General features: G+C 36.9%; 1 protein-coding gene across 2 annotated transcripts in view; it reads right to left on the bottom strand.

Moving 5' to 3' along the window:
- Positions 1 to 16,095, bottom strand: part of LOC103457748 (adhesion G protein-coupled receptor F5-like) — a 29,181-nt gene extending 13,086 nt beyond the window's left edge. For both annotated transcript variants that reach the window (XM_008398123.2, XM_008398122.2), the window contains exons 1-8: positions 16,030 to 16,095; positions 9,511 to 9,617; positions 9,323 to 9,374; positions 9,085 to 9,249; positions 8,786 to 8,959; positions 7,349 to 7,387; positions 6,382 to 6,537; positions 6,129 to 6,290 (exon numbers count right to left, since the gene is read on the bottom strand). In XM_008398123.2, the coding sequence (XP_008396345.1) occupies positions 6,129 to 6,290; positions 6,382 to 6,537; positions 7,349 to 7,387; positions 8,786 to 8,959; positions 9,085 to 9,249; positions 9,323 to 9,374; positions 9,511 to 9,612 (850 nt within the window). In that variant the 5' untranslated portion in view covers positions 9,613 to 9,617; positions 16,030 to 16,095. The remainder of the gene's footprint in view (positions 1 to 6,128; positions 6,291 to 6,381; positions 6,538 to 7,348; positions 7,388 to 8,785; positions 8,960 to 9,084; positions 9,250 to 9,322; positions 9,375 to 9,510; positions 9,618 to 16,029) is intronic.
- Between the last annotated feature and the right edge of the window lie 4,173 nt (positions 16,096 to 20,268).

The following is a 20,268-nucleotide window of genomic DNA, read 5'->3' on the forward strand; positions in this document are numbered from 1 at the left end:
GTTACATGGCCAAGCAAAGCCGTTTTCACACACACACTGATATCCATAAGTGGAGTTTGGATCACAGACTGTTAAAGATATTTAAAATGAAAAAAAATTACACATTTTCCAATAAAAAGCATCATATTTTAATTAATTTAGCTAAAGGTTTTACCTGTGGTCAGTGTTATTTCTAACACTGTGAAAGCCTGTTGTGTATCAGGGAAGGTTTTATTTAGCAGATTCCTTCTGAATGTACCGAGTGTGTCGTCTTGTAAACTGTTCACTGGGATGTGCACTTCAAGAACCAGATCGATTTGTACTAAAGTGAACAGATAATGTAAATTATAATACTGATCATTTACAATTTATAATTACTACATCCTTAATGTATCTACAATCCTTGCAGGCTTCCCAGACTGAGCTCTTTGCATGCTTACACCCTTCATTCTACAGTTTGTCTTGTATCATACTATAGGTTGGTAGAGGAGCTGTTGTTGGGACCGCGAACAAAAGAAACTTTGATTAATTCTTGTGTGTAAATAAAACTGGGGCTATCAGGAATGTAACTTAAAATATTTAAAGCTGCCTTAGATATCTTTGATAAAAATATACTTTTGACATTTTTGTTAAGACTGTCACTATGTTGTGACAGTATATTATAAGATAAGTTGTGAAAAAATGGCCACTTCTGCCTTCTCTAAAGAAATACACTGCTTGGTCAGAAACATTAAATCAGAGTCAGGAGGTCTTTGATTGATTAACATAGTCAATCAAGCTCATGTACGCGCTATTCAAACCCTTCTTATTGCTCTCTGCTAAACTAAAACTAGTTCCCCAAACATAGTCTGCCATCAACGCTCAGGCTTGTTGGCATGGCCACCACTGGTAGCAGATAAACAGTTTCCCTCTAATGGTAAGTTGCTTCTCTACCACTAGCGCGTCGAGCAGCATGTACACAAACGTGACTGACACCACTCAGACCCTCCTCCTGGCTCTGATTGGTTGTTTCAGATTGTAGGATCTCTGCAAATGTCAACATTAGAATTCTACATTCTATGCTTCCCTGTTATGCATCTCTTGGTCTCTGCAGCACAGAATTCTGGGAGATTCAGGTTTTGCTGAACCTGTTTTCTGAAACTGGCAAGAACAAATATCAACTCAAGTCTAAGTGTTTTACATACCTGGAGTAGGTGGTAGGCAGATGGAGGTATCTGTGGACCAATGACAGATTAAATCTCACCATCTTAAACTGGAATTTAGATCATTTAAATAATTAGTTAGAAAAGCAGTGAAACAGAAAACTTACTGGTCTTTGCTTGGCAGAACTCATCGTTTGCAGGAAGTCCATTTATGCATGTGCACGTTTGACTGTAGACATCACTGCAGGAGATGTTACTGGTGCACATGTTACATGGTAAAGCAAAACCATCCTCACATCTACACTGCAGTCCATCGGTGGAGTTTGGAGAGCAGACTGTGAAAGACATTAAAGCAGGAAAGTCATTCACCTTTACTGTAGATYATTAGCTGACATTATGCAGAGAAAGCACAAGGGGACCAGGTCCTCTTACCTGTGGTCAAGTCTATTTGTAAGACATTTAACTGACTGAGAAGAATAGGGTAGCTTTGATTCTTGAGAGCATTTCGGAATAATGCCAGTATATTTGGTTGCATGATGGTATCAGGAATCCTCACATCAATGACCACGTCAATGTAAACAGGTTCTGTTGAGGTGAAGAGACTCAGTCAAACCTTTAGTGATACTGGAGATCACTGAGGAAACTGTTAATACTGTAAACTCAGCTCCAGTGTTGGCCTGTTTTTGTGCAGAGGTGGATCATCAGAGTTTGAAAGCCCGTCTCTGCAGGCCTTCATACCATCACAATCCCTCACAGATATCTACAAACTACGAGTTTTGCAAATGATCCACTTTGTGTTTGGAGTAACAGAAAGGGATTGTCTGAGTAAGTCAGTGTGGGGACATCAAGTCACAGCAGGGAAAAGTTCAGGCTGTAATTTGGAGGTTTAAAGTTTATGAACTTGATTCCCTATTAAAAACAATAGTTTACACTCTCAATATGATAAATTCCCCTCATAATTAATRATTGGTAGGAWAATTAATGAATAAATTAACTCACTGCCTCTATCTTTGTGCACCTCATAAACATCCTTCTAGTTTACWAAAGTGATGATTGTATRTCYAAAAAGATATGAGAAGGAAACCTTCATGAAAAAACTTTCTAGCATTTCTTGGCCTCTGCAGCAAAGAATTCTGGGAGGTTGAGTATTTTTTGAATCTGCTTTCTGAAACAGTCAACATATATTGTACCTCAACACCAAGTCTACATGTTTTACATACCTGGAGGTGGTGGTGGTATTGGGCATGTGGAATTATCTGTGGACCAATTAGAGATTCAATTCAAAATGTGTGACTATAAACAATGTGATTATAAATCTTGATCAGTTTAAACAGAATCTTATTGACTCTGTGCAGGTTACTCCTTCAGCTGTCTTTCTTACTTGTGATTGGCTCACAGAACTCGTTGTTGGAAGGAAGTCCATATATGCAGGTACAGGATTGGCTGCTGCATGAAATGTTACTGCGGCACATGTTACATGGCCAAGCAAAGCCGTTTTCACACACACACTGATATCCATAAGTGGAGTTTGGATCACAGACTGTTGAAGATATTTAAAAAGATAGAAATTTTAAAATATCCTGCACCGTTTTATTCTCAGGATCAATTCAAAAAAAGTAAAACAAATAATGATTAAGTACAGCAAGTAAGTAGACACTCTTACCTGTAGTCAAGATTAACTCTGTAATGTTTAAAGACTTTGAGAACGGTGTGAGGAAGGTTTTGTTGTTCACAGACTCTCTAAACACATCCAGCGTATCAGACTGGTAGCTTGAGAACGGGATGTGTACTTCCAGGACTAAATCAATCTCTGTTAAGGCAAATGCATGAAAATTCCAACAGAATTAAGACTACTGAGAAGTTGGGACAGACCATCCACAAAACTAAACCGTATAATCTCTGACCACTGAGCAAAAGAGGGAAAATGGGAGAGACAATACAGAAAGTTGCTTATTATCATTTTATTTGTTTTTGTTTTTTGTTGTCATACCATAAGTTGGTGGAGTTGTTAAGACCATTGTCACTAGAAATGAAAAACAAAAAAATTAAATAAACATTGGCATTCGCAGAAGTTACCTTATATTTAAATTCCAGTAATTCTTACAGATGTATAGAGCAAGGAACCTCTAAATGTATTATTTTATTCAAATAATCCATTTGTAGGCTATAGAAATGTGACCTCTTCAAACCCTAATGCCCACTTATGTAAGATGTTGCATTTCCATTTACCCACACTTTTCTAATTCATACAAGCTGTTCTCTAATTCATACAAGCTTGTAAACAGTTAATCTGGGAATCTACCTGGATTGATCTCATGATGCATGAAGGATGACAACAGACGTCATTATGTGACATGAGAACTAATCAGTAAAACCAGTCAGTGGAATGCAGATCAGCTGGGTGAGAAGCTTTGAGTAGCCGAGGGAAAGTTGACTAATGAACATGGGAATGCACACACATAGATCTAAAACACTGATTTAAAACTCCCATACTAAGGGGCTTTTAGATGTGTCACTGTGTCAGCACAACTGATTCGCATAAATCGGTCACTAGGCTCTGCAGGACTTGAGTTTGTTTCCTGTATGTTGGACTTGGAACACAACCAGAAGTTGAAGAACATCTGCCTCCAGGACTGGAGTTTGGTAAAAAAGGATTCTCACCAAACAAAACCATCAGGATAAGTATTAAAATGAGAATCTGAAGCAACACACAAAGAACAGAACACAAGAAAAACACCACAAAATAAAACCCATAAAAAGAGATGACACCAAAACATAACATCAAGCCAAAATGATCCAGGTACAAAGTTCAGTTAAACAAAATGCAAAGCTGTAGTGATCATGGTCAAGAGGTTTTAGAAGCAGGAAGCATCTAGTGTAGCAGTCTGTGTTATACTGGCTTCAAAGAAATCTCTGGAATAAGAGACTCTTGATGAGTAGCTGTATTGTGAAGGGGATGATACAGATACAAATTTCTTTCTGGTCAGAAAATGCAATACTTTGCAAGAACCCATGTGTAGAACTCTTAGTATCTCCTCTCAGGTTGTGCTGCAGTTGCGTCTACAAGCTGTCTAGACATCACACAATGGCAGACAATGTGTTAAGAACACGTTCCAGGAACAACACAAACACGGCTGCAAGACCAGAATGAGATGTTGCTCTTGCAGCTCTGGGAGAGGAGGACAAATGCCTCTGTTGTTTCAGTGAACGTACATGCAAGTCTTGCAGCTCAACTGATATTCACATATCTATGACTTTTATGGAACTGACACAAACCCTGTGAAAAAATATAGCAGCGTTGACCCAATATGGTGTGAATAAATCTTGGGTTCTGTTTGCACTGCTGAAAAAGCACACCACTGTGCAACCAGTACCCAGAGAGGCTGCAACCGACTACAAGTCAACCTATTATTTCACCTAACAACTATTTTGCTGCAACAGGGCACTAAAAGACTGTAGAGTGTTGAACTTTCATGTTCAGACGGTAATTTATTTTTATTAAGGTAAATAAACTACTTACTTTATCCACCTTATCCATGTACAACAGATTTGTTGGTAAATGGAAATAAATTGCATTCTCATCTTGCCAACATGATGGCAGAGCAGAAACAATTTACTCACTAGGTTTGAGGTCAATGATGTAATGAACCTGCTGATGTTGCATTATATGCAACAAAGCAGCATGTTTGAATCAAAGCCCCCCTGTTTTCTCCTGGGTTTGTCGAAATATAAATCAGGTAGATTTTTCTTTCTTTCTTTTTAGTTCAACCTGGTTCCTGGAGAAGGAACCAGGCTGATCACAAATGTGTTAATTTACAGTTGAAACGTTTTACATACCTGGAGTAGGAGTTGGGCACACAGATGAATCTGTGGAGCAACGAAGAAAACCGTTTTTATTTTTCAGTCAAGAAAGCCGGAACTGAGCATTCAGGGAGAACTTGCAAGTTCTTAAAGATGCCAGTATAAAATATGATTTTTATTTCTGACACTGTACAGACCCCTATTTGATAAATACAAAAATATACATAAAAAAAATAAGTTTCCTTACTTGTGATTGGCTGGCAGAAGTCGTTGTTGGAAGGAAGTCCATTTAAACACGTACAGAACGGATTGCTGGGGTCATTGCATGAGTTGCTGCTGTTGCACATGCCACATGGCCAAGCAAAACCTTCTTCACATTGACAGAGCAGTTCATTGGTGGAGTTTGGAGAGCAAGCTGGCAAAGGTTTTTTAAAAGATAGAAAGTAAACATTTTAAAAGCCTCAATCCTGATGAGACGGATTAATCGGCAGTTAAGCCAAAGCTCTTACCTGTGGTTAACTCTACATCTAAAACATCTACGGTCTGTGAGAGCTCAATGGGAAAGGTTTCATTTCTCAGAGCCGCCCTGAGTAAATCAAGTAAGTTTGATGGCGCAGTGGCCAATGGGATCTGCAGGTCAAGGACTACTTCAATGCCCAGCCATTCTGTTGACATAAAGACCAGATTTGTGGTGGTTAACAATTTTCATGAGGACAAAAACTTTCCACCTGTAAATAACCATGTATATTTTCACTTTACATTATCATAATACTCTGTGTTGGTCTATCACATAGAATTCCAAAAAATTACACAAAAGTTGGTTTGTAAAACACATTTTTATGACATATTATAGTAGTTTCAACATCTGATTATGATTGGAAACATCCATCTTTTCATGGCGTGATTTTACTTAAGATCTGAGTGAAACTGTGCAGATTCTGCTGAAGCAAACTCTAAGCCAAGTTCAACCGTTGAGCTCCAACTCAGTTCTTCATGTTTTCACATACCTGTGGGAGGTGGAGGAGTTGGCTCGCATATAGTGGCATCTGGAGACGAAGAAAAGAAATAAGGCTAAATAAAAGCAACCAATGTTGCATCCCGGCACATATTTGCAGCTAAACAAACAAGTTCCCTGATCCTGTGCAGACGTCTAATTGAATACTACTAAGAATATTAATTTAAAAAGTAAGAGAACAATATTCTTACTTGAGACAGGCTGACAGAACTCGTCATTGGGAGGAAGTCCATATAAACATGTACAGGTCTGATTGTTGCATGAGTTGGTGTTGTTGTTACACGTATCACATGGCCAAGCAAAGCCGCTCTCACACCGACACTGGAGCCCATTAGCAGAGTTTGGATCACAGGCTGTTTCAAAAAAAGACAGACGGTTTTTTAATTCTCATCCACATCAAATCTGACTCAGGAGGTAAACCACTCAACCTGCAGACTCTCTTACCTGTAGTGAAGTAGATCTCTTTCACCCCCAGAGACTGAGAGATGGCTATTGGGAAGGTAAGACTTTGCAGAGTATATCTGACGTAGCTAAAGATATATGATGAAATACTAGAGGTTGGGATGAACACGACGATGACCACATCGATGTCCACTAGATCTGAGGGGGTTAGGTGGAGGGTAAGAGAAGAGTTCATTGCATTAAGATGATACTGTGGTTTTTATGATGATTAAAAACTGCTTTCAAATGGACAAAATCACTTGAGTTAAGTCAAACTGCATGTACTTTGAAGCTGCATTAGGTATTTTTTATTTTTATTTTTTTTACATATTTGTTAAAACTGTCATATGGAAAAAATAAAAAAACTAGATCTTCTTGTTGTTCTAGTGCTACTTGCAGAAACAACCAATGAGAGCCAGCAGGAAAGGCTTAGAATTGTCAATCAAACTTTGCCTGTTACACACAGCGCTCATAAGACTGCTAAGATTTCTGGTTTGGAGCAGCTGTGCTAATTGTGGAGAACAACCTAACATTACAGAAAAACTGTTTATCTGCCGTCATCAGTGGTCATGCTAACTAGCCTTAGCATTCATGGCAGGCTCTGTTGTGGTAATTAGCAAATAGTAAGAGGGAGGATGTAAGCAGTGCGTAACGAGGATGACTGGAAATGCTACAACCTTCCTCCTGACTCTGACTGGCTGTTTCTGACCAAGTGGTGTTTTCTTCAGATGGCAGTAGAACCACTGGGAGGAGCTTGATTATTTCACACACCATCTGTCTCTTATTATACTGTCAGGTCAAAGTGACACATTTTTTTAAATGTAAAAAAAAACAAAACATTCTTATAAAAGTTGCATACTTCAGCTTTAAGAGGTTCTGTAACATTTAGAAACAATACTAAGATTTTATTTATTATTTTCTCTGCCAAACTAATTTTGCCCCATGCACACAACACTAAATTGTGTCATACCATTTGCTTGTGTAGAAGATGGTGTTGCAGTCGTTGTCACTGTGGAGATGAAACACAAAATGAGTTTAGGTGGGAGTCTATCAGCTCAACGCTGTCATAGCATACCAAGCAAATTTCCCTGATGCAGCAGATGCATGATGTTTTCTTAAAATAGCAGAAATGGGAACTCTTCCAAACAGCTATGAGGGTTCTGAGAAAACTGGTCGGAGCACCTTCTTTGTTCTTGCAGGCATAGCAGAATGCACTTCCTTGTTTCAATTTTTTTGTCAGTGGTAAGTTAAGCACGTCTGGGTTCTTGTTTAAACAAAAGAAAAGGACGATTATCTCCAAATGCATACTAATCACAAATAAAACACCAAGGTTAGTTTTATACCTACTACTTGTAGTAACTGCATCTTTATAAATTTTCAAAAAGTTGACAGTGTTTTAACATTTTGGAAATTGACATAACATTGTCAACATTTTGGAAAATGGAAAAGCTAACCTATGAGGGTTAAATTAAAAATATGCAAAAAACAAAAAAAGTAAAAAACGTTCTGTTGTCGGTTGTGGTTCACACCTTCAAATAACCTTCACCTTTGACAAAATGCCCTCCACAAGTAAGTAAAATCGTGAGTCCACAAAACAGAGAAGACGTAATATTTTCAAGAAAAAAGGAAAAAATAAATAAACCAAAAAAAGATGACATATAACAACAAATTATATAGAATCAGGACAAATAGAGGAAAAATTGGCATTAGAAGAGAAAAATCAATTCCTTTATCAATGGTTTTGCAAAATTAGATTATCACCTTAGATATAACAATGCAGTATTTGTTCAGATATATATAATTTATGAAAATAGCCTATGCATTTCTGAAATTCATTCATGGATTTGACCCGTGCTGTTCTTGTACTTTCATAGCCACTAGATGTCCTCAGGCACCTCTGTTCTTTGTTCCCTTTTCAGCATCTGTTTCTCACATCTTCTTATAACCTCCCATCCCTCCCGTACAGATTTAAAGTAAATACTGAGCCTATCAGTATTTACTGTGTTGTCAGTATATCAGTATGGTGGTTTCTATCTTGCATCTGCCTGCAACATTCATGAATACGTGTTCTCTCTTCACCTCATATCTTAGACTTGAGTGGATAAGGGAGTAAATATATCCACACTATTTTAACCAAAAATACATTTAAAGTCTCTCTCCATACAGCCTGTGCTCGGTCAGTGTTTATAATACCATTCACAACTGCATTAATTCATATTATTTTTGCAGTAATATGTTACAGCAAAAATAATAAGTAGCATGTTAGAGGCAAAAACATGCCACTAACTTGTCACTTCATGTTAGTGGCATTTATTTTAAATTGTTATAGTTTTTTAGTTCAATATATGTAGAGCTTGAATAGAACTTTTGCTCTACTGACTGATGAATGCTGGTTTTTCAGGCCTACCTGTTTGGCTGCTGTTTGACTGGCAGAACTGATCATCAGCTGGCAGGTCATTGATGCAGCCACATGTGCCACCAATGATGGCGTCACAGACCCCGTACCTAATGCAGTTGTTGTAAGACCAGGCAAAGTTCTCCTCACAAACACACTGGTACCCAGTTATGTTTGGTGAACACACTGTGGGAAGAAAAAAAAAACACATCAACGCAATACAAAGGATTCATTTTGTTCCCAGAACAGGAGGATATGGTACAGCATTAATGTTTGTCAAAAGATGAAAACAACACTAAGTCGAGTTATACCTGTTGTGGTCTCAATGCTGTTGATTTCCACAGTGTTGTTGATCACAACGGGGAAGCTGATGTTGCTGAGAATCCTTTGGAGACTCTCGAGGTCAGAGAAGGTTATGACAAGTTGGAGGTCGTGTTCAGTGAAATTTGAGAGAGCAGAAGAGGCTGTAAGAAAAACTGTCCCAACAAAGACATTAATGAGATTTTACTGTATCCAGAAAGGAGCCATTTTATTTCTACAGTGACTCACCTTCTCTTTTCTCTCTGGTATGAAGGATGGATGATGTGGCATCCCTCAGATCCTGTAAAGCATCAGCACATCTGCTTATCTTTGCAATTTTGACCAATGAAAGTAACTATTTCTGTTTTTTTACTCTGTGAAAGGACAATCTCACATAATGTGACACTACAATAAGGTTGGTAACATGCCAGGCTCACCTGAAAGAAGACGGACACAGACTGTCTGAATCCTGGTTGGTCAAGAGTGAAGCATATTACCAACAGCAAAACACCGAACCGCAGGGCCTTTGGTAAAGCCATCCTCACTAAAGAGAGAATAAAGGTAAATGCCCTCCAAGCTTAAGTGTTCCTAAAAACATCTAGAAAACCAGCAATTACATATATACAATCTTACTGGTCTAATGGTGTAAAGACTTGTAGTGTTGAACCTGTAAGATGCCATTCCATCATGTAAGCTAAGCTTTTAAATGTTCCCTGCCCAGAAATACACATAAATGCTACATCCATGTCAGAAGAGACCAGTCATACCTATTTGGGTTCAACCATCAGTGTTTACTTAAAAAGGGTTGACAGAATAATTTAGGAATGGTGATGGTTTATATTTCCAGTTTGTTAAAATATCAAACTTAAGCAAACAAAAGAAAAATGTGTCATTGTTTTGCTTTGTTTATGCCTTTGTTTGACTAAAGCAAAACTGTACTACAAACTTCACCCCTCCCCCCCCCAGAATTTTTACTGCCTTCCTCATTCATTGTTTGAAGGGAAGGTTAGATTGTGGTCAACTAAATTCTCTGGCGTCAGCAGATATTATCTTAAACGGGAAACATGGCCCTGAGACTTATCACTGTCACCCAGTGATGGCTGCTCACAATCAACATGATAAACATTAGCTTCACAGATTTCTTCAGGTGAAGGAAGACAAAATCCCTACAGTTAACACCATAACACTACATCCACGTTGCTTTTCATTTGATGCAAAGATCCTCTGTACCAAAGATCCTACGTACCAAAGATCCTCTGTACAAAAGATCCTCTGTTAAAAAGTTGCAAAATATTTAACATTTTGCACTTTATAAAATTCAAAAAGAACAAGATTATGCAATGCATAATTTCAAGCATGATTTCAAAATGCAAGGATTAATACAAAACCAATGCCATGTCTTTTAAATTGACCAGGTAAGTAAACCATGTGCTAACTTGGCCAAATGTTTGAGCATAAACATCTATTTGTCTTCAAATATGTGTAAGGAAAACTTTACAACGCCTTTGCAAAAGTGTTTGCAAAGCCAATTAAGCTAATATAAGAAAAATACAAAGGCATTAATGCGTAATGACAGCAATAATCGCAATTGTTGTCAGTTTAGATTAAATAAACGCAGATGTTTACATATCAAGAAATATTTTAATTAGTTATAATTAAACTAAAACAAGCAAATAAAGTACTAAATGCCTTTGAAGTTAATTCCAACTATAGATGCAGAATGATTACAAGTTTTTCCAAAACTGTTATGGAGGCCATGATCTGATAAAAGTACTAAAATCTTAGCAGGAAATAAAAAGTTTTAACAACCCTCCCACCTAATGCAGAATTGAAGACAAGAGAGGACCAGTCACAGATTTATAAATGACATTAGGACACAAAGTGCTTTGGAGTTTGTAATAGAAGCCAGTGTGTTCAAGTTATGTAAGAACTGCTTATTGCACATGAGCATAGTTGACCTCCTCAGGAAGGTGCAACTGTCAGCATTTTTGCTTTAGTTTTTCAAGTTTTCTTATCTGCCCAATCCCAGAAACACACCTGTTAGATGAGTGAATGTAAGTCAACCATAGGATAATGTATGTGAACAAAACTAACAAAGTCTTAACTGTTTTGATGTTTGCCCATGTTAGTAAAGAAAACCACAGATACAAATGTTTCACTCCAATAGACTGTTCTGTATATAACCTAGTGCGTAACCAGCACATACTTAAATTCCTGACAACTAATGCAGTTTAACCGCCTAACTCTTTATGATGATACAGAAAGTATGGCTCTGTTCCAGAATGTTCATGCTTGCTTTGTCTAGTTCTGGAACAAACAGGCCCCAAAGAATTCCAGAATGTAGTTTAAGTAGCTACACCCAGTTTTGAGTCTCAACTGTACTCTCTAATATAGTTGCACAACAGTTTTATGTAGATATATATTCCATTATTTACTTATTAAAAAAATTCAGGTGTATGAAAATTTCTGATGTGGAATCCACCAATTATGGTGCTTCCTGCTTAGTTAGTGAAACTACAGCCTATTGAGGACAGACTAAGTAGGACAACTAGTTACTGCAATATCACACTGTAGTACACTGACACTTGTCCAGGGTGTAGCTACACTGTTTTATCTGCATACTCCTCGGACACATAAAAATGCTCCGTTTCAGACCTTCAATCTTAATAGAGTCATTGTTATTAACCACATTGATTTTATCCATTAAAATTGTCCCATTTTATGTTATTGACCAACACATAAATGATGCGTTTCTAAAGTGAAACAAACCTACTACTTACGTAACTCTTGACAAGTTGTAATACTGGCTTCTCTATAAATACACTAAAGAAAATACAGCTGTATGTATGAGTTCCATTGTCTCTAGGCAATTATTCATATGGGTGAGGCTGTGCACAAGCTTAATCATTAATTTATTGAGTTAAAAAATTAACATCATATTTCAGTATCTCAGGTCTGTTTCTCAGACCTAAGAAGGTCTGAGAAACAGACCTTCTCAGACTTGTTTGGTTCATAAACAAGCAGAAAGTGACACAGGACGTATTTTCTTGGTGACTTTTTATGGCCGCATAACAACATAAACATCCTTAACAACACACAAAAATATCTGTGTCAATTGTCTTTTCAACAATTTCCACTTAGCCGAAAAAACAAAGCAAACAATGAAATATGAAGAATAAAACATGTTTGCCTTATTTTAAAACACTGAGATATGGGAGACTTAAACGGCTGATTTTCATGTTGTGTAGTGGCTAGCTTTGGTCCAGAGCTAATGATATCTTCTATGTAAACAAGTAAGAACTACAAGTTGCATTTTACTTTGGTTTTAAAGGAGACTACTACAATTAATCTACTATTTAAAAAGGTTTGGTTACAAGTGAACAAACGATACAAACAATAGTGAACAGATTTCTAACGGCCCAGCTGCTCATCTTCCTCTTTTCATTTCACACATATAAAGATAATACTTATAATACTTCACTGATATTCTTATGGCAGAAAACACAATTTATTTCCATTTTATATTTTTGAAATGTTTGAAATGACAATAACTTACATGTTAATTGTCATCCATTAAGGTCTCCCACTTTTTTTTTTTTTGTTGCAAATAAAAACAAAGTGACACAATTCTAGACTTTGCAAAACGTTCTCCGGTTCTCCAAGTTCTTAACATCTCAAGTAAGTAAAGTAAATGGTTTCTGGGTTCTGCTGTAATTGGTAATGTCATTCTGAAATACTGGTACTCTTCGACACCTGATTGAAAAACATTAATGTACTGGTATATCTAAATTATCAATAAAAATATAACTTCATAGAATTCTAGTTTGAAGTACCATGCACACCAGTAGGTGGCAGTAGCAGAAATTGTTCTCAGAAGTTTTTACTTTTTCTTCCCCACATATTGATTGAGATGTCAAGTCTAAGTCCTAAGTAAATAAGATATGGACAGTGTATTCTGTATTCGTGTAAAGTGTCTTTAACATTCATTTGAGGTTGTTAATATGTTTGTTGATGTTGGAATGACTGTAAATGTTCATATAAATATTTATATTACTATCTGACAAAACAATTTAATTTTGTAGAATCTAGGACTCTCGGACAAATCGACATGAAGACTTTGTTGTAAATAAATATATTCTGTTGGTATTTAATTAAATTCAACATATGAATTAATTAAATACCAATAAGGTCCTTCTTTATTTACAGTCCTTGATATCAAAATGTCTGTCTGTATTTCAGATTCTTATTACATTATTGTATATATGTAATTGACTTGGAATCTGCCTCTATGATTGGACTGAATTGGCTTGATATAAAGTGCTTTGAGAGGTGAGAAGGGTTGTGGCACTACATAAATAAACCAAGACTGAATTGAATTTTATTTTGTTTATTAGTAAGAGTATGTTTGTTTTATGCAGGCTGCTGTTTTGTGTTTGTTGGATGCAATGTTGTATAATTACAAATAAACTTAGAAAGAAAAAAGGGAATAAATGCTCAGAGCATTTGTTGTGTCCCAGTCTCTCTTTTTCATTGGCTGTTGACAACATGCAGTTGCAAATGACAGTAAACTTAATCTACCTGACTTTGTTCAGGTTTTACTAAAAATAAGGTGTTTGTTTGAATGCGACTGAGGTCCAGTCTGTACCCCTGAAGCGCTTTCTGACTGCAGTTTTTGCCTCATCTTGAGCTAAAAATTTTTTTGCCAGATCTCCCTCCCAAAAGGGCCACAACTAGTGCAGACTGACTCAAGACTTTCCTGACAAAATCAGGGGTAAAATCAGGCAAAACTCTCTGTAGTGTGTCTACCATCAAAGTTCATTTCCTGTAGCTTTTTAGCTTTTTGTTAGTGCGATACATTATCCACCCATTATTCTTTCAGGTGTAACTCGCTCCAGTTCATTCTGCTCTTCCACATCAAATTAACCTTTGGCAGAAAATGGAGGATGTCAGTGTTTCTTGAACTTGTAGTCTTTCTATGGAACCTTGCTTCAGCTGCTCAAATTTTGACCCTCATCTTACAGTCATGATCCATATCTCATGACCTCACAGATGTGGGTTTGGCCTCAGGTAAACAGGTAAATCCAGAGGCTTTTTGTTTTAGTTTCGACTTCATGATGTACTCCAGCTGCACCCGCATTGCTGCAGACAAGAATTAAATCTCTTCAGTCCATTTCCTACTTCACCTTATAATTAGTTGTGAACAAGACACAAAAAATATTTAAACTTCTCCACTCAAGGATGTTTTTTCTCTTAAGAACTTCAGACTTAGAGGAGATGACTCTCACACCAGCTGCTATGCACTTTGCTACTAACTGCTGTGAATGCCAAACCTTGCACTAATAAAAGTGACAGATTTTGCTACTACTCATGTTCAAAACCACTCTCACTATTCAGTGATGGAATGAAAACTCTTGAACTCCAACTAAATCTTACGAAATTAAAAATATTCACATTTTCTGCATTACAATTCAACTTTGCAAGCTTCAAAACGCAAGAGGAAAAATGGAGAATAAAACACACAATAAAACACACAAACATGCACTCAATCAGACTGCACAAAAACTGATCAAGATTAAGACCATAGTTCTAAAAAGTCAAAATCTGCATGTGAGTCCCTTTGTCATGGGATCCAGGAATTCACATAGCATCATCCTCCTGATGGGAAAGGCAATGATGCTTTTTGCATTTGACCATGTCAGGATAATTGAAATGCAGTAGAATTACAAACCACAAAGTCTGGACACAGTAACCCAGTCATTTGAATTTTTTTAAAATATTGCCCATGGTAACATGCTGTTAACTTTTTACTTTCATGAACATTGAAAATAATCTTGCATCCGTTCATATGTTTCTTTTTGTTTATCTGCTCTTTCTGTTGTTACAAAAAGCTCGTCCAGGAGGAGTGAATGCTCCAAGTCAATGACTCGATGCAATCTGCTGGGTTTCCTTAGAAACAATCACACTACTTTCAATATTAAACTGTGCTTGCTGTACTGTTTGATAATTAGGATCAATCTTAATGCATGTCTGATTTGTTGTGAACTGGTGCTATATAAATAAACTGAATTGATTTTCATTTAAAACTCACAGAAAGCCTGTATGGTATGATGGAAAAGAGAATTTATAAAAATTGATGTAATTTCCAAACTGGAAATTACAAAGATGATTTGTGTGTCAAATCATCTTTGACACACAAAGGTTTCCATTAGTCTTCTAAACACCTCTATCACCCTACAACAATGTTGTTCAGCTCATTCTGTATAAAATATTTCGAACTTGTCCCTAAAAACAATGTAAACCCCTGTTCTCCCCCAACATAGCATTAAATGTCACTAGGATGCACTGAGTTCATCTTGTAAAATGTAACACCATTCAAGACATGTTTCTCAAAACTGTGTGCGCCACTCTGGAGCCCAACAGTGACTTACAAACTCAGCTAAAAAGATTTGGTCAAAGCAACAGTGCAGCAAAAATTCACTTTGAATTTTAATAACTCACAACACTAAAGATGTATTTAAGGTGCCAGACAGCTGTACATTAATGTCATTTTTTAAAAACTACAAGCTAAAACAGTGGTTCCACTTTATTTTTTGTAGCTCCTGTGAAGGTTGAAGATGTTTTGATTTGAGCTGGAGGAAATTTTTTGAAAAGTTTTACTCCTTGCTTTCTCACCCAACTACATGAAATACTTTGTTTACTTAAAACTCAGAAGAAGGCATGAGTGAGAGTTGTCTCTTAGTAAAATATTTGAAGGACAGGACGTAACCTTTTTACTTTGAAAAAAGTAACTGATCAAATACCTTACACCAACTAAACACAAGTGGTGTCATGAAATCATGTGAATGGTTATACATAAATGTATTAATTACAAAGTTTAGCTGGATACAAAGTTTAGTATCTCTTGGATCAGTCATTAATATCAGGCGCGAAGATGTAAAAACACCTTATTAACTCACCTACTCTTGTCCTGAGGCTTCCTAAAAGGCTCTTGTCAAAACGGTACTTTCATCTTACTGCTCTTCGTTTCAGACGCACTGATTTATGCTGCCAGTCAAGTAAGTCTTTGATTCAACTTCCTCAAAACAAACTCGTCAGGCTTGTTGAGCAAGATAGGTTTTTAACAAATACTCAGGCGACTGTCTATTCACTTTGACTATGGGGATTGTCCTGTCAAAACAAATGTCTGCGTCATGTCTTTTCAGAGTACCACTACGTCGCTGGAGGACATGCCTATTTCCTTTAGGTCTGCTTCTGTGTTCATGCTACGCTCATCATCTTTGTCTTTTTATCAACACACACAAAGCAGACTCACAGATTTCATAAATCTTTCAGAAACATTCAAACTTTCATAAATCCTATAGTGCATCTATGACTTGTGTAAAGTACAATCTGATCTCTGACCTGACATAAAGTATCTGATTTCAGATGGCAGCAATTCCTGGGTTACAATTGACAAGAGGTCATATTTTCACACATTGCTAAGTTTGTTTCGGTTTTGATCCTTTGTTCAGCTGAAGAGGGAAACCATTTAGACAGCAGCCAGTTAATTCTGATGACCAGATTGATTTTATGTCAGCAAATGTTTCCATGATGGCTGCTGGCCATTTAATAGATTCAACTATTGACTCTATGAAGCCATGTAAATTCATGTGTCACATAAAAGTTACATTTGTTCATTATGCACAGAAAAATGCTGCTGAATGTGGCAGATGATTTGGTCAATTCAATGATCAGATCAGGCAACAAAACTTCTTCCACAGGATGAAAGACATATAGTTAAATTATGAAATGTAGCCTTTTACCTGCAAGGTAGTTAGCACGTTGTATAGCTAGAGCTAGTTATAAGCTCAAGAGTTTCAACCAAAGAACTTTTGAGAACAGGAGAATAAGCATTAAAAGCTGTTACTTGAGAATTTTTAAAAATGTTTTTTCTCTAAGGATCTTATCAGGATTTACTGGAGAGAGGTTAAGTTTTGAGCTGAAGTAAATGGTTTTTTCAAGCAAAGGTGTCTGTTGATCGGCAGGTGAGAATAATTATGGCATCAGAGGTAGTGGCTCGTTGAGGACATGTTCATAGTTCATTGGTGATTTAGAAGAGCATTGCAGGTGCTATCAAATAGAGGCAAACGTCTGGTTGGTGTGTCTGGAACACAGAGAGACTTAAGCTATGAAACACATTCAAAATTAAAATAGCATAAAAACTTAGCTCTTTGATGAGCTGCAGACACGATTAGTACAAGTGCCTTTTAAGCTGCTCAGGCCTCAATGACAAAAGACCGTTCAACCACGAATCTGACCCCTAATTTTAACCTCCTAACACATCACAGGGTTATTAGTTTATCTTAGACAGTTAAATAATTAATAATATAAGATAATGGCATGCAGGTATGGTAGGAGAAAAGTCACACAACCAGGTAAACACCAGAGAACTGGAAAGGAATAACAGGAAACAGACACAACCCATCCAGCAGAGGGTAATGACAATACTAGAAGGTTGTCACATCAATTTTTTAAAAGAATTCCCTAGAAAGTCTGGATTAAAGTAGTCATGCAGGGAAAATAGACTCTAAAATAGTTGGGGTGTGGAGGCAAAGGAGGGGATTGAACCACAGAACAATTGGAAGGGCTTTTTGAGTGGGTGTGTGAATTTGACAACTGAGTGCGTAATAGTTAAACAGATGAGAAGGCTCAACAATCAAAGAAGCCTGAGCTGGAGCAAAGAAACATTAACCAGGCACGGGTGTTGGAAATGATCCAGGACATCAAGGCCATCGACATGAGACTGACAGAGAGAGGCCACACGAGGAGCAAGACCACGGAAAACACATCACGGCCACACAGCACCACGCCAGGATGTCACAAGCTAACTATGATAAGTCTATGATAAGTCTTATCCATTGAACTGTCTCCAGTAGACAGTCCAATGGTCTCCAGGAGACAGTCCAATGGTCTCCAGNAGACAGTCCAATGGTCTCCAGGAGACAGTCCAATGGTCTCCAGGAGACAGTCCAATGGAAGTAAGGACTAAGAGCTCTAAAAGACTTAACGGTTGACATGTTATTAAAATTTCAGATGAGTTGCTTCAGGACTACAATAGGCTCTGGTGTGTAACACTTTTTTATTTCTCAGAAAATAAAGTACATTACATTGCTTAAAAATACTGTGTTGAAAAGCCACATGTTTTTACCTGAAGGAAAGTGAGGCTTTTTAATTCATTTTAAACATCCAAATAAGCAGGTCAGCTGCCCTCATCTGGCAGACAGAAAAATATGCAGTCTTTGCTCAAACTTATGGTAAAGGTCTGTGCACTTCACGCAACAGATTGTCATCTTCTTGCAAGACTATACAATCAATCTGTTTAACAGGTTTTTTAGAAAAATAATTAAAATAGGCCAAATCTAAATCCGAGTAATATTCAAAGTATTCTACTTTAAAATTAGCTTCTTCTTATGAGATATTTAGCAATGCACAAGCTCATGACGATTGACAGTGAAGATTCTGCCAATCTGCCAAGAGCTGAAATGCGTGTTTTTAAATATCAGGATGTAGGGAGTACCCTGAGAGAATGGAAAAATTGTTCATGAGTTCCCATGAGAATTCATAGCTTTATGTGAAAGGTAATTTCATTTTGCAATATTCATATATAGTGGCTTGATGAAAACCAATGGTTGTGAATGAATAAGATTGAGTTTGACAGTGAAACTGAACCCACACAGTCTTGGTCCTATTTTGAATTTAAGGCATGCTGTTCATCCAGTAGCCCACATACGGTTCTTTCACTGTTACTGGAAGGCAGCTGGGGTTGTGCTTCACCCTTTGTAAAAGCTTGCCATACTATCTGATTGAATTGTTAAAGTTTAGTCTGGTTAGAGCATTGTAAACAAGATTGAATAACATTCATTAGCAGGTTTGTTGTAGATACTACCAAAAAGTCATCAAAAAAGAATTGTCTGTTTTTGTTATATTACTTCATGGTTTGATAAAAATCTACACTGACAAATTAGTCATTAGTCACCACCAACTTCACTACTTTGAAAATAAACAGGATGCAGTTCTTTCATCACACAAGTCCCTTGTTGGTTGGTGTCATTTCTGGTTCATTATCACCCTAAACTCTGTGGGTCCACTTTCACCACTTTTATCCTTCAGTGGCCGTAACTTTGTTTTCCTTTACATCTTGTGTGCTTTAAAAACCCCTGTGGAAAAGATTAGTTGATAGTGTGCATGAGTATTCTGAGGCAACGGTAGCTAAGGGACTGTCAACAGACCACACACTTTCACACCTCTAATTGAAGACTATCTATCCAGAGACATTATCCAAACCATGCATTGTTTTTAGTTTGTGTTTGTTTTCAAAAGTGTAACATGATATAATTTTTGCAAATATGATGTTACCTTCATTTTAAAAATCATATTAAAAAGTGCAAACTAAATGACAACTTTTCACCTTTTGATATTGATGGAACCGTAATACAGTTGTTCTGTTCATTTTAACAGTAGTTTGTCTTGCCTTTGCTTTTAGATGCAATGTTCTGCCTGGATCCCATATAAGGTTGAATTAATGCACCTGATTGAACCATGCTGTGTCAAGAGGCCTGAATTTTTTCCAGCTCCATTTTTTCACCAATTAATCAGAAAAGTCTATTTTTTTTCCTGAAAGCCAGATGTATGGAAGTGACAAAGTTACCACGTTTCCCACAACACTCCACTGATTGGAGATCTCAGTAAAGATTCAGAAAATTCTTGGAATTTACTGAATCCACTCCCTTTGTTCAGTCTGTTCACATTTCTACTAAGAAACTCTCTAGAATTTTTACATTCCTTTTTCAGTCAGCAGATGTTGGATAACTCCAAAGCAACAGCAACTTCTGTATTCAACTAGTTTAACCCAAATATACACATCTGATAAAGGTTGGAGTATGTAATAATTACTCAGTTTTCATCCTGATTAAATTCAAACAATCGAGTAACTTTAAAGTTCTGTGTGTGTTCCAACATCAGAACTTCCTGAGGATGGAGTTCATTAACCAGCCTTCCCATTCCTCCAATTTCTTGATTTAGATTTTTGTACTTCTGATAACTATATAGTATTTCTATGTTGTAATCTAGTACAATATAAAAGGATTGTCAGTCTACACAGCGCAGCATCAGGACCGAGTGTACTAAAGCCTGCAGAAAGAAAGCATATATATATA

This window comes from Poecilia reticulata, linkage group LG21 (genome assembly GCF_000633615.1).
Source record: "Poecilia reticulata strain Guanapo linkage group LG21, Guppy_female_1.0+MT, whole genome shotgun sequence".
Lineage (NCBI taxonomy): Eukaryota > Metazoa > Chordata > Actinopteri > Cyprinodontiformes > Poeciliidae > Poecilia > Poecilia reticulata.